This window comes from Engystomops pustulosus, chromosome 7, assembly GCF_040894005.1.
Source record: "Engystomops pustulosus chromosome 7, aEngPut4.maternal, whole genome shotgun sequence".
NCBI lineage: Eukaryota > Metazoa > Chordata > Amphibia > Anura > Leptodactylidae > Engystomops > Engystomops pustulosus.
The window spans coordinates 60,755,536-60,770,939 of record NC_092417.1 but is presented as its reverse complement, the minus strand read 5'-3'; the positions used below and the strand labels follow the sequence as shown (position 1 = coordinate 60,770,939).

The following is a 15,404-nucleotide window of genomic DNA, read 5'->3' as shown; positions in this document are numbered from 1 at the left end:
TTCTCCGTTTTTTTTTTTTTTTTTGTAGGAAGTTTCAGCACACGGTGAGAGAGGTTGGGGAGTGCAAACACCCACCAGAGCCCTTCAGGCTCATTAGCTTAATTTTAAAAGTTGATTTTGATGCCTGATGATAGATTTTCTTTAAAGCATTTTCAGTCCTAGTCCTTAATGGGTTAAGAGAACTGTACATAAATGTTCACTGACCCTCTATGAACTATAATATGATATTATGTTTATGATATTATGAAGATAATATTATAGTATTACAGTATATTACAGTATAACTATGGCATTGTTAAGAAGTATGGGTCCAACAGGGGGAGAACCCTCTACATAAAGAGAGGATTGGTAAAGGGGATTCTAAGAGGTACTTGGTTCTTCATACGTTGCTCTTTCACGTAAGATAAATTCTAGGAAGAAATCTGTTGTGTGGTGATCATGTAAGGGTTATATTTATTGCATTTTAAGTCCTAATAACGAAATGTTGTATTATTATATCTGATTATCATATAATTCCAGTAGTTTTCTCCTTCCTATTACATGTACTGCATATAGTTGCTGCATTAGGTTATCCTATACATGCATGATAGTAGTAATTTGGTTACATATTTTCACAGGTATAGAATCATACTTGCCATAATTACAAGTATTGCATATATGTACATGTAATAGAGGTTAAATAGGCTGTAGATAGGTGCAGGGATGCATTCCTTGCACAGTGTGTGTTATTTTGGTGCACTTCTTGTCTTCTATAAAATGATGTATTTGCACAGGCCTTTACGGAGACACAGAAGAAGAGACTGTTGTCATGGAAACAGCAAGTACAGAAGCTATACAGGTCTTTTCCACGGAAAACCCTCTTGGATGTTGCTGGGTACCGGCAGCAGAGAAAGTAGGTTGGGTTCAGATCCCCCCGTGTGCTAGTTACCTTAGCTGCATTTCATCAGCTTGTTGGGAAACCCATCACTGTCTGCAGGCTGTGTTTTTACTTTGCGGTGAAATCTCTGCATACATTAGCACACTGACAGTGATCTGATATTATGAAGTTTAGCACAGGATTAACCTCCATCACTTTAGCCTTGAACACCTCAATTATTGTCTATGACATTGATGTATTATTTTAGCAAGCGATGTGGGTTTTACTCGTCTTCTAGCTGCAGCAGCAAGCCATTGAAATTTCAGCTGCATAGCAAGGGCATTGGGAATATCAATCTTCCTTCATTCTCTTAAAGGGGAATTACACTTGTGCCGAATATTATAAATATCAATGAATTACATTATGTTTTATGTATGCCCGAAAAAGGAGTTTTACTGGGTTAGAAAAACCCTGGGTTCGAAAAATCTGATTTCTTTCCTAAACAGAAGCCCATCTGTCACTTGGTTTGGTATAATAATAATATTAACAACAACAGGAGTAGAAAGGAATTGTCTGTAATGCCACACACAACCTCTGGATATGTGTGCTGATTCCTATACACCTATTTATCAGATAGTATAGTATTCCCATTTCCGAAAAATAAATATGATATGTCTAATGAAAGTGGGTTTTTTCTCTGCTTGCAGTTGTTCTATAGAAAGCGTCTAGTGAATAGAAATCTGTCCCTGGTCATGTGATGTCACACAGGTGCACGGCTCGTTATATTACAGAGTCATCAGATCTATGGTATAACGAGCCGTGCACCTGTGTGACATCACATGACCAGGGACAGATTTCAATTCACTGGAACATGGAAGCTTTCCATAGAACTACAGCAAGCCGTGATCTAGGATAAACCGGAAGGAATTAATTCAGATAGAATATTGGAAAAATGTTTAACTTTTCAGTATACAAACAATAACCTTTTATGTGCTAAAATTGGAACACCCCTTTAAAGGGATCTTAAGAAATTTCAGACTCTTCAGAGCATCTACATCTCAAATCCTTGCTGTTGTATCAAAGGCTAAAAGTCCTAAACAATACAGGGCACAATACAAAGTATCCCTAGCTAAAGATGAAAATTTATGTAAAGTTGTACAGACAGTTCCCGAGTTACGTACATGATAGGGTCCGGAGGTTTGTTCTTAAGTTGAATTTGTATGCAAGTCGAAACTGTATATTTTAGACAATTTTTTTTTTTTGCCACAGTGAAAATTTGAGATTCAAAAGTATTTGCTGTAAGGGGACCAAGGATTATCAATAAAGCTTCGTTACAGACACCTTGCAGCTGATTATTACAGTCTGGGACTATAGTAATAGCATCCGGAGAGCTTCAGAGTGGGCAGAGGGGTCAGTCTTTAACTATGGGTCGTCTGTAAGTCGGGGACCGCCTGTATAATATTTTCAGTTGATTTTTCTATTTCCATTGTGTGTGTGTTTTTTTTTTTTTTTTTTAATAATCACATTTCTGAATGTCTCATTTAACAGGACAAGTGTTGATGTCTTCATTGGCAGCCGAGGATTTGGACAGTCTAACTCTTTGCCTACAGCTGGATCTGTAGGTGCAGGTATAGCAAGAAGAAACCCTCGACAGTTTCAGATCCCATCTCGGAACCTACCCAGCACGCGGCTTGGTTTACTAGGTCCAAGCAATCTCCTGGGGGCCACACAGCGAACAACGTCCAACAGTCCCGCAATGTTGAAGCAAGGCAGGCAGGTTGGTCGACCTAGATGTTTTATGAATCAAGAAATTTGATGTGTAATATTGCTTCCATATGTTTATAAGTACAAAAAATGGAGTAGGGACTATGGAGCTGAAGGTAAAGCACCATCTGGATGTCCCTTCTAAAGCTCTGCATTCTACTACTGGTTTTGAGAGGTATTGGACTATAAGGTCCCTTGGTCCTACAGGCTATATCTGCTGAATTATTGGAATTTAGTTTAAAATGAAACCGATTCTTGTCAGAGCTCTCTACGGAAGCTATGTCTCTCCCCATGCTTTGTTGGGGTATATAAAATAGTCTTGTTGGGGGTGTATAACTTTTTTCGTATTTTGCACACTATTCCAGAATATTTTGGTACGTACATAAATTTGCATTTGGATTGCTGTAGCAGGGCCCTGACTTGTGCCTTCGGCAACTGGTATTTTGTTTTGGTTTCTAAATTACAAACCCTGTGACAGAGTAAAATAAGAAGGAGCTGTCCCTCTAGTACACATGATTACTTAACCATGTTCTATTTTTTCCACATGTCTGGATCTTTTTAAAGAAATAAAAAAAACCTAGTAGTGAGAACAGACTGCAGGCATTTCCTGTGTTCCCTGCAGAGGGGTACCAAAGGGGCTGCAAGGAGATGTTAAGACGTTAAACCAGGAGCAGGCCAGGTGTAGCTCCCAGCTCCAGCTTATAAATGTATAGTTAGCTGGCAAGTACAGTATCGATCTCTAAATGGTGCAGCAACCGAAGGCTGGCCCTTTAAGAGGACCTATTTATTCAAAGATTGCTTATGACTACAGATGTGTAGGAAGAGGGGCCTTATAATAAATCTATTTCTGGGATCGGCGCTGGTTCAGAAGTCTTGCCTGGAAAACTGCGGCTTTAAAGTAAGGGGACTGAAAACGATAAGGAACTCCCCATCAAATTCCTATATCTCACTTATTCTGCATTGCTATACACATAATATATTCCTTTAAATGAGTCCCCTCTTCTATATTATGACTTTTGTCAATTATATCTCCTTTATAGTCTGCTGTTCTCTTTTATCCGCCCTATTAAACTAAGGGGTATTTGACTAAAGTGTCTTTTTAATAGGTTGACTCAAAGGTGCCACAAATGCGTAGGGCTAGGACATGCCACATCAATGCTGCATGTTTTAGATCACTTACTGTACAATTGATTCCCTCATGGTTTATTTGATTAGAATTTGTGGTTCGCCAACCCTGGAGGAAGCAACAGTATGCCAAGTCGATCCCACAGCTCTGTACAGAGAACCCGCTCACTGCCTGTCCACACGTCTCCACAGACAATGCTTATGTTTCAACAGCCAGGTACGTTTTCTGCTACTATTCTCCTTAGTTTTAACTTTTATAGAACTTTGGATACTCCACAACTCCATGACACCAAGCACCCTTACTGATCAGCTACTCAGTTAGAACCTCTTACACTTCACCAGCCTGTGATGTTCCATCACCTGTTGGCCGCTCGTTCCATTCATGCACATGGTGCTGATCTGAAATACTCAGAACCAGGGAAAAAACTGTATTGTTGTGATGAACACAACAGTAGCTTCAGCTGATAAATGGGGGTGCCGGTTGTCAGGATAGATTGGTAATTAGAACAGCATTTCTTCTACTATTCCAAACAGACCTTTGCAAAACTTTAAGGGTGAGGTGACACATATCGCTTTGACTGTGTTTAGGAACAGAATCAAAGCGCACAGGGTTGTGCCACGGGCCAATCGCAGATACCTTTCTATTGAAATGCATGCAATCTGTAAATGGCACAGAGTGTCTTGCAAGTCACTCAAGCAGTCATGTACCAGAATAGTAGTACCAAGTAGTAGAATCAAGCAGTGTATCAAAGTGAGCATCCTCAGGGATTGAATGCAGTGTGCAGTACTTATCTTTGTAGCCAAGATGTTTGTTCAACTTGTGTGACTTTTAGGGTTGGAATTGTCCCATTCTTGACCCTTATAAGTCGCAAAACCGAGCATGCTAGACCCAGAATTCACTTTTGGTTAACTACTATTTGGGACTAAAAAGTCTCACATCACAAAAAGTCGCAAAAGTGACACTAAATAGGCAACTCATCAGATGTTTAAAAAAAGGGGGAAAACGAAAGAGACACTGCAATGATTAAGTAGGCCAACTTCAGGAAACTTGAAAAAATGGCAGACAGAAAACTGATACATGCGCCCCACTGAGTTGAGAACGAAGATCTATATGAACATTAGTTTGCTTTTGGAATTAAAAAATACACTGAAAAAATATGTGAAGATGCTACCTTAAGCTACATTCACACAAAAGTATATTTTGTCTGAACAGCTAGCACAAAACCCCATATCTTTCTGCGGGCTCATACACATGGACGTGGTTTCCACAGCCCGGAGCAAACTGCCCGAGCCACAGATTATGACGTATGGACTATTGTTGCTGTTTGTTTACTGCTCAGGCAATCTTTTTCCATTGTCATCTGACCCTGGGCCTGTTGTTTGCATCCCATATTGCATCACCAGTGAATTAAGGTTAAAATCCTACCTGCAGCTATTAACCACATTAGTAGGCTCCTCCCTTTTTTAAAATTAATTTTTTATTTATGTAAATGTGGCTGAAGTGCTTTAGGGGTGTTACCAGAGGCCCTTTTGGGCTCCGGCATCACTACCCCCATAGCACTTCTACCAAATCTTCTGCCTCCTCCAGCCTCCTACATTGCTGTCTGCTAATCACTAGACAAGTATCAGACAGCAGTACATTGGAGAACATGGCACATATGCATGAGTAGCCCAAGAAACAGGTGACCTCATCAGGAAAGAGCAGCGCCAGATGATGCAGCAGGCATGGTAGAAGTGCTCCGGGGTAGGGTTGTCAAAAAGACTTCTGCCACATTTGCATAGAAAAGGACAGTTTTATGAAGCAGCCCAGGAGATGTGTAACCATACCTTCTGTGTGTGTGCTGTGAGTAGAAGCAGCACTGTGAAAAAAATGCATTGATATTCCAGGATTGTAGTTGATGTCTTTGCTGTACTGCTACAGCAGGCTTCTGTTTGAGCACTCTGCTGGAGATCTGTTCACTGTACACAGCACAGCTCCTTCATCTGTGCTCAGTGATTCAAAGTCCAGCTACAATCCTGGAAAATAAATGCAATTTTCAAAGTCCTGCTACTAACACACACACTCCCACACCGACGCACACGCCACACACACACCTGCCACTACTGGAAATTTTAAAAACTTTAAGGGATATTCCCTTTACAGCAAACTAATGTTATTGTTAGTATGATAAAAAGTTAGACAATTTTCTAATGTACTTTCTGTATCAATTCCTTAGTTTTCTAGATCACTGCTTGCTGTCATTCTATAGAAAGCTTCTATGTTTACTTCCAGTGGATAAAAATCTGACCATGGTCACACATGTGCACGGCTCGATATATCACAGAGAGTAATCAGCAAGCAGAGATCTAGAAAACTGCGAGGAATTGTATCAAAGTATATTGGAAATTTGTATAACCTTTTATTATACAAACAATAACATTAATGTGCTGTAATGGTTCAACCCCTTTAACTAATAATGTGATTAATCTATAATATATTTTAATAATTTATACATCAAGTTATCAAATACGATCTAACAACAATCTCTTCAATAGCTTACAATGACCAGTCTAGCTCTGCTGATTCTGTATGCCTCCCCTTTAATGCCCTTGTCCTAATGATTTAATAATATACCTGTTTGGTTTTATTATTAGAAGTCTCTGGTACAGGCTCATAATAACCAATTTCTTGTCCGCAAAGGTGCGATCATGTGAAAGAATCTGATTGATTGATTGGTTCTAAAAATTCAAACTCTCTTAACTTGTTCTTTTTTTTTTTTTTTTCTTAAACTACGCCCCATCCATCTTCCCCCCCAGATTTTCAGGTACCAGCAACAGAACCCGATATCAATAACCGTCTGGAATCGCTGTGTCTAAGTATGACGGAGCATGCTCTGAGTGGTAAGCATTTCAAATATAGCACAGCTAAAAATACCCAAGGAGGAGACAGCCTGGAAGTGGAATGTCTGCGAGACGTAATACTTGTACAAAATGTCTATTTTTTGGCTTTGCTTTGTAAATGCGTCCAATGAAATCAGCACTTAGACTACAGAGGAGTCTGCTGTTTGGAGCCGTGTAGCAGGAAAGCTCTGCTTCGGGCAGCCCAGTGATAGAATGCCAGTCTGCAGCTGCCAAAGTCAGTTTTGTGGTGGGCTGAGGTATGTGAGGTTATTGCAAAGCAGAATCTGGTGTAACAGCAAGACACGTCTGTACACTGTGTGACTGTGCCGCTGGAGATACACCACATTCATTGCTGTTGCTGAGAAAGTATTTTAAGAGTTGTTGTGTTCTTTGATTTTACAATTAATAAGCAGATGGAGGTATTGATATCAGAAGCATAGAAGAAAGACTCTTACATCCCTCGCTCACCATTGATTTTCCCTCATAATGGTAAATGTGTACAATCATATGATTCTCCCACCTTCTTGGAGCCCTAGCAGCATAATTATTTGTCTGTGTATCTGTCTAAAGGGTCATCCATTATCTGGCTAACCTTAGGTACCCCACCACCCTCTCCCTTCAATGTGTTATGGCAGCGGTCTATATCTGCTATAGACTTTAGTGTTTCCACCTCTTTCATATTGATTAGTCCCCAGAGCAAACCTTTAGCTATGGGGTGCCTCTAACTGTATGTTGTGGTATGTAAATCTTCAGGTCACCGTGACGTACAGTTGATTTAGTGCCCTAAGACCACCAACTAAAACGTTTAAAACATCTTTTAATGGTCCCACACATAGTATAATGCTCCATTTTTCTTTGTTCATTATATCCCCAATATCAGTAGCCATCCCTGCACAATGCCGTCACTGCACCCCATTCTGTACAATCACCATGCCTCCCTTTCTGTAGTCCCCCACCTTCTGCACTCCTCTCTGTAGTGTCCCTCAAGCCTGCTTCTTAAGCAACCCCTACACACACTTTGGCCCACATTTATTAAAGTGTTTTCACCAGTGTTCTGTCTGAGTTTAAGAACTTTTATTTTGCACCATTTTTTTCGTCACTGCTGCACTATGTCCGACAAGACAAAAATGGGCACCAATTCTGTCCGACCTGAGCCGCAGTTATGTCTGCACCACAATTCTGCAGCATGAAGAAAGTGCACCAGAAAAAAAAAAGGTGCGCACTTCCAGAGCAGCGCAGGGGCCAGATTTATGAGGAACTTGTGTCACATTTCATTAATCTGTTTCATGGTGCACCCTCTACAGGCAAACTGCACATAATGCTGTAGTTTTGATAAATGTAGACCCCCTACTTTTTTCTGTTGCCCCCCCTTTACTATAACCCTCCCCTCTCAATGCCTCTCCCCACTCATTTGCAGTCAGTTTGAGGGGAAAAAAAGAAATCTGGTTTTGCCCACCCATTCTCCCGATTCCTCTCCTCTTTTCTGAAGCAGACAGGAATGATGACATGACATTGCACCAGCCGATCTCGCCTCGCACAGTAGTGACATTGCTCAATGATGGAGATGAAGGCAGTGGCTCCCAATTCATACCGTTACTGTCATCTTTATCTGCTATATGACTATAGTTCCATTAGAAGTCTTTTTTTTTTTTTACATGTCCCACATATCCATCTGCATATAACACTAATAATGGAAAATATGTTTTGTGTGTGTTTTTCTTGCAGATGGCGTAGACAAAACCTCCACTATCTAATGCGAAACGGTACTTCGTGGCAGCGCTGGGCGTAGCACACGGAACTGCTGGTCCAGTCTTGGGATTTGCTGACTCTCTTCCCTGGATGCGCCAAACACAATTTTGCCTTTTTTTTTTTTTGTGTAAAGAATTGAAAACGGAGAAATGGACACATAAGCTGAGCTTGCAAGGAGAAAAAAATGGTTATTTTGTTACTTTACAATTCGATAATTCGAACTTTTTCCAAGTGTTCTGTTTCCTGAATGAAAAGCTTCATGTTCTGAGCGGGAAACACATGAAATGTGATTGGCATGACATTTCTGGTGCCACTGGACAATACATGTCTGACCTGTCGGGGGGCTGTACATGTGACCAAAGGATAGAAGAAAGGGGAAGGTTATTTCTCTATGTTGAATTTTTTTTTTTTCGATACATTTACAGTATTTGGAATTTATTTTCCCTTTTTAGTCTCAAAAAATGACTCATGTTTACATAAACATTATTGAGGGTACATTTTCTCTGGTTATGCCTTCTGTATCTTTAAGGTTGTGGATTTTTTTTATTTTTAATAGCAGCCGGTTTGCATAATGTAAGAGCCAAAATGGTCTTATTGGAATAGAAAGTGTCCTTAAGGAATTGTTATTCTGACTCCTTGGTCCCCAAGGGTCCTGTGTTTGTCAGAAAGACCTGGATTCAGCTACCATACACATTATAGTCTGCAGCTCTTGGTTGTTGAGATCGATGTCCCAGTGGTAAAATTGGGCCTGTATTTTTTGCAGTGATCATTTATCCAAAAAAAAAAAAGGCTCATTATTAAAACTCCAGAAAATTATTAAAAAAAATATTTGGTGAACGGACTCTAATGTCTATGGGGCGGCTTTGTGATGCCTATCATTAATCATGGGTTAAAACTTGGTGTAATGAAGATGTTTATGGAAAGTCATGGAACGTATGTGGAAAGTGAAGGTGGAAAACGAATGGAAAATGGGGGTTTCTAAAGAAAAACTGTGCTTTCTCGTCCACTGCCATATTAGGCAAACCCCACATTTCAAAGTCCTTATATTTTCAATTAATGAGGCACACATAGGCAGTTATGTACTTTATATACAGTTTAAATGATTTTAGTGCTGCTTGGGTGTTGTCTTGGGCACACACAAAAAAAAGTGCTCTAAAGAAAAATCTTACACATATTAGGAATGTGTCCTTATGAAAATGCAGTGTTAACCTAAAGGCAGGAAGTTATAGAGCAGATGCAGCTGAGCAGATTGATTATCAATTTTACATCTGTGCGGTTTCTATGCAGGATGAAGGGATACAGGGCTTTGGGGCAGCACTCTCTATAGACTATGGGGGAGATTTGTCAGTGCTTCTATGCCATTTTTCTGACATAGAAGCGCTGAAATAATTGCAAATTCTTGCACAATGCAAGAAATTGTGATAATTCTTGCGACCATGTGGTGGTGGAAGGTACGTGGCCGCCAGCAAAGTGGGGTGGCACGGAGCGTTCCTACCTATATATAATATATATGTTAGAGTCTGCTCATCCAGTTATATGATCTTCTGCCTATAGATTACACTGCATGTTAAGGGTAATAGTCACAATTATAAAGGCTGATTTATTTTGGAGATGCACACAACACAGTTGCTTTAGGTAAGCATTACATGTATGCCACCATATGGCGCTGTATGTTCTCCCCTCATATGCTAGTAATGGCACTTTTATAGATTCCTGAAATTGATAAGGGAAAAAAAACACTACTTGCTCGTTGGTCAAATTAGTGGCCCATGGTGGTACAGTATGGGCCCAAAGTAGGCTATAAGCAGATTCATGTTTTATGGCTGTCCTACATGAGGCCATTTTAATGTGGCAATTCCTGCAAATGCATTAGAGATGGGGTTCAGACAAACAAAAACAAAATCTAAACGCTTCATTTTGGAACCATCTTAATGACTAATATTAGACACCTGGTATAGATGATACAATACTGGCATGCTTTCTTCTGTTTGGCCTTATATTCCGTCTGTGTTTTGAATCTATATTTTGACATTTGGTTTGTTTCATTTGAAACCTTAGGTTAAATAAAAATAGGAAAAGCCTCCCAGAAAATAACTAAATGCACTTATATAGTAGAAAAGAGACTCCATAGGTAGTATCAGAAGATATATGCTCATATCGGCTGTTGTCAGTCTCTTATCATATCCCTGGTATTCCAAATGGCAATATGTAACCTAATTTGGCCCACCCTATCCTAATTGTTCAAAATAAGGAATGGTTTGTAACAACAAATTTACATGTATTTATTTTATTGTGATTTTTTTTATTTTTTTTAATTTGCCTTAAAAAAAATCTAGTTTTAAGGCAAAGTATCTAGTTTTAGAAGTCTAATGCTTTGGTTAGGTTTTTATATTGAGAAATACTTTTGGAAAAAAATCTAAAAAATAAAACCAATTCCCCTCTCCAGTATCCTGCATGTAGGGGGGGGGGGGGGGTGATAACTTTGTGGCACAGAGAAAGTTGCTCATACTGCACAGTCTCCGTGGAGGGATGTTGTAAATTGGGATATGTTTGCTTTTGAGTCTTGTATGTGATGCCATGATATGTGGCACTTTTTGTTTATTAACCATTTGTTTTCAATGACTGGTACTATAAGGTGTGCTTTTTGTAAGAAAGCAGCCTTGTTTTTCCAATCCTGTACACCATGATGGGTTTTACAGGACCCCTTTTGATTCAGAACAGTTTGTGGGATGGTGGGAGTCACAATTGTTGTACTTTAACCAGTTAAACCTATTGTGGCAAGTCATAAAAATATCTTTTGAAGAATCCCATTTAATCATTAAATCCTATTGATATCAGTGTGCAGCTCTTATTTTCTGAGCCGGATGTAATTCAGCACTGTGCATACCATGGGGTTAGTGGTAACCTGAAGAAAGAAAGTCCTCACCTGTCAAACTGAAATTGGGGTAAATGGAATGAGCACGACCTTTGAGACCTCCCTTGTGTAGATTGTCCCTTAACATTGTCATTAGCATGGCTCGTTTGCTTTAGGTATATTGTGCCGAACAAAGAAATATATACTGCAGTGGGCAGTGTCAGGAGTACACTGTTATAACGCCTATAAAATCTTCCATATAGGAGCCTAGTTATATATAGTAACTGTTGGTGTTTCTGACCATGCAGGGTAAGACAACTACAATAGAATATCCAGGATCATTGCTGCTTTCTTTCAGAACCGGCACCATACCCGTCCATGGACTGTCTGTCTGGTATTTCAGTGAATAAGCCTGAGTCTACCACAAACTACCTGTGGACTGGGGTGGCGCTAGACGTGGAACAAAGTCTCCATGTTTTTCCTGGCCCTTTTAGTTTTCTACTAGTTTACTATGGCTGGTAACCATAACATTTCTTCATATTGACTCACCATATGGTTGGTTTTTATAATCTAAAATCTATGAATAGATTTTGTAGAGATATTTGTGTTTTTCTTCTTCCAGTAAGTGTTAAGTAAAATGCATATAACATTTTATATACTGATCTATCTATATAACTACACGTGTCATTTCTGATCTATTCATTTTGCTAGCAGCAAAGTGATTATATGACTATATTTTGGTTCCCAGAGGTCCTGTATTGACTGCAGGTTTACAAAGACAAAAAGAGGTGAATTATTTATAATATAAATGTTCTGGAGGTTTTAGAGTTCTATTTAAAGTGGCAGTGCCTTTCTTTATTGTCCCTATCAAGTGAGGTTTTTTTGCTGTTTTGCATAGTGATATACTCATCTCTGCTGGCTATTTTTACATACTATTTAGGAAAAGATGCCTTATCTCTGGTGCTTATATCCATAGTGGTTTATAAAACAAAGAACAGTGTTCTCAGATGTACCAAAAAAAATAGTTTTTGATGTCGCTGCTTCTATTGCTGTCTTGCTTTGTAAAAGGTCTTAAGGAAAAAGAAATGTGTTTTTTTTGTTTTTTTTTTCTTCTGACACTGGCTAGACAAGTGCTCTATATACCTACAGTATTGTTATAATCGTACACGACTCCTCTGCTGCTAGGGAACACATATTAAAATGAAAATAACTGCCCCCTAGTGGCCTTAACAGCAATGGCTTCAACATTGTCTTTCTTCCACTGTGTTTGGTTTTGTGTTTTATTTTGTTTAAAACGCATCTAGTTTACTCTGTAGGTCTCAAAATATGTTGTAGAACAATATATTTATAGCCTCACCAGAATGCCAAGGAATTTACTACTCATTTCAGTGCTATCTTAGAAGCTGCTGTGTCCTATAATGGGCTATGACCACAAATGTTCTAATTTATATTTAGTTTTATTTTTGAGGGAACCTTACACCGGTTCTAATGGACATTAAACCCTTTATTTAGTGGGTGGCCACTGTCTGACGCCCACTAGTCGGCTACACTCATGAGTATGACATCTCTATCAATGTTTACACAGTCACAAAGATGTAACATGGAAAGCCCATGTATGTGTATGTCCCGAAGAACCCCTAACATGTAAATGTAGCACTCTGGATAAAAGTTATAGCTTAGTATTGCTATCAGAATAGTTCATTTAAAGGGCCACTAAACCTCCGTGTTATTATCCAGTATAGGAACATTCCCACATAGACCAGCCTTTTAACCTGTCCACATACAGGCCAGCAGGGAATGAGGGATAGAATATGCAACTTAAGCTGTTATGGTAAAGTCAATGACAATAGCCCTGTGTTAGTCCGAAACTTTATGTTCTATTTTTGGGTAAATACAGTTAGTTTTCTTTTGACTATATTTTGTTTCATACATCTAGTCTATATATTAAACTTTCTTTGGTGGGGATGCTTTATTTTTGGGGTTAGTGTGCCTTAAAATGCCTCATAATTTTTCGTTCTGGGAAGGGTTTCAAAAAGTGCTTTAGTTCCATTATTCATGCCAAATATATACATCTATAATATTGACACCTATATTTCATTCCAGAATAGACCGTATTAGAGAGAAATTTATTATCCGTGCCCTCAAATGTGTCTTTGTATGGCCTGGACTGGCATAAAGGCTCCATTGGGCACAGAATATAAATACGGCTATACCTCCTGGCCCTGTACCCTGTTATTGCAGTCTTTAAGGGGTTTTCCAGTGATGGCAAGTTTGTCCGTAATCTAAAGCAAAGACTAAATTGCTGATCAGTGGGGGGTCTCAGGGACTCGCATGAATCCCACGAACGGTGATCCGTGGTACCCAAGATGACTTGAGCAGCCAGTCGTAAATGTGCCCTGCTTCTCTATTCATCCCATAGACTGAGAACGGAAGGGCAGCGCGCATGTGCAACTTGCTGTTCCATTCTTTTTGGGTGCAATGGATACCCGTTTCTCAGGAGTCCCTTCACCACCGATTCTTAAGTTTATCCCCTATCAGCAGGATAGGGATAACATGTTGTTACTGGACAACCCCTTTCATTGCTAAAGTACCATAATCTGTCAAGGTACCATAATCTCTAATCCAGCCATTATTCAGAGTACATATTTAGTGACCAATGGTTTTTGCACATCCTAAATGCCCTGTAGAGGGCGCTCTGGAAGCACCTAGTTTACTACCTTTGGCCCAAGTCTACAGAATGTGACTGGATCTAGAAGAGGTGGTGGTTGTTTGGGTCTGGCCTATTGATATATATTTGTGAGGCACTGGTGCCTAACAATATTATAGGCTTCAGTGTCACCAGTTAACGTGTGCCATAATATGCATGATGGCAGCAGGCGCACTTTAAGCATGAAATTGCCAATATAGCCAGCAGAGCTGGCATCAAAATAGGCTATGGCCTCCTGACCTTCAGCGGCCTTTTAGCACTGACCAATTGCAGCCTTATGTGATTGTGCCACACAACAGCAACCATCTCCAATCTCTGCCAACATGGAGGATAGAGTTCTCTGGTGTGATACGTGCGCTAGGGATGACCCAACTATGGCTTTTTCTTTGACTGTGCCTACGTATAATCATGCAAAAATTCTAAATTTGCACACAGCTGTAGTAACACTAAAGTTAATTTTATATAAATCATAACAGATTGCAAAGTGAGTTTTATTTTTGTGTATTTCTTTACGTAACCCATTTGGTTGCCTGAAAGGCCTGCACGGTGTCGCATTTGCGGCCTCTATGGACAGCCTGCGGGTTCACGGATGTAAGTGTAAATTCCTCTGGGAGGAATAATGAGAAAAATAAGATTGTTAATAGTATTGAGCAAAATTCTTCCTCCCGTATTAATATAAATTGTGTGTATTTATGTATATTCTAAGCCTCCTAGTTTAAAAAGAAAAAATAAGATATATATTTTTGCATGCTAAATCCAGGCATACCTCTGTTGTAAATGCATGCAAGCTCTTATTTTTTTTTTGTCTCTTCTCTACCCCCTCCCCCTCTGCTCCTTGTATAAAATTAGTGCACAAAAATATTTTTGGCTAGTTAAATGTTGCCATGCAATGCATATTTTTTAATGTTTTGTCTTTTATGAAATTAGCACGTTTGTTACATGTATTTAATCTTACAAAATATAAGAAGAAAAAAATTGAATTGTTTGGAAAAAAAAAATGCTGTTCTTTGCTAGTGTACAGTTTTCAGATGTTGTGAACGGTGAAAATGCCCATGTATTTCAACTTGCTACAATGTATTTATTACTCGTTTCCTCCCATGTTATTACAGATCACTGCTATATTTCATATCAGCATTCTATTGGAAGTGAAGGGAGATGATTAATACAAGGTTTTGTAACACTGTTGCGTGTGTGTTTTTTATTTCAATGTATTGGGGAATTAAAACCTCCTTTGCTCCAATGCCCAAAAGAAGTCGTGTGGTCTGACTGTGCTACTGAGTATGTGTGACCATCAGGACTGATGCATAAGGTGGACGTTCTAAGAAGTATACCTCAAAATCCATTCCTTTTATTGAGTCTTTGCATTTAGCCTTAGCAATGCTTCTAAAATTAAGGGCAGATGCTCCATGAAACACCTAAGCACAGTGTTGGACAGAGTACTTACCTGTGCCAGCAAGATACAAAGATGC

The 15,404-nt window shown here is 39.3% G+C and overlaps 1 protein-coding gene across 2 annotated transcripts in view; it reads left to right on the top strand.

The window, feature by feature from the left end:
• The window catches only part of SAMD4A (sterile alpha motif domain containing 4A), a 73,312-nt gene extending 58,195 nt beyond the window's left edge, over nt 1-15,117 (top strand). For both annotated transcript variants that reach the window (XM_072116126.1, XM_072116125.1), the window contains 5 exons: nt 774-892; nt 2,405-2,633; nt 3,836-3,962; nt 6,542-6,625; nt 8,351-15,117. In XM_072116126.1, coding sequence (XP_071972227.1) covers nt 774-892; nt 2,405-2,633; nt 3,836-3,962; nt 6,542-6,625; nt 8,351-8,379 — 588 coding nt within the window. In that variant the 3' untranslated portion in view covers nt 8,380-15,117. The remainder of the gene's footprint in view (nt 1-773; nt 893-2,404; nt 2,634-3,835; nt 3,963-6,541; nt 6,626-8,350) is intronic.
• The last annotated feature ends 287 nt before the right edge of the window (nt 15,118-15,404 follow it).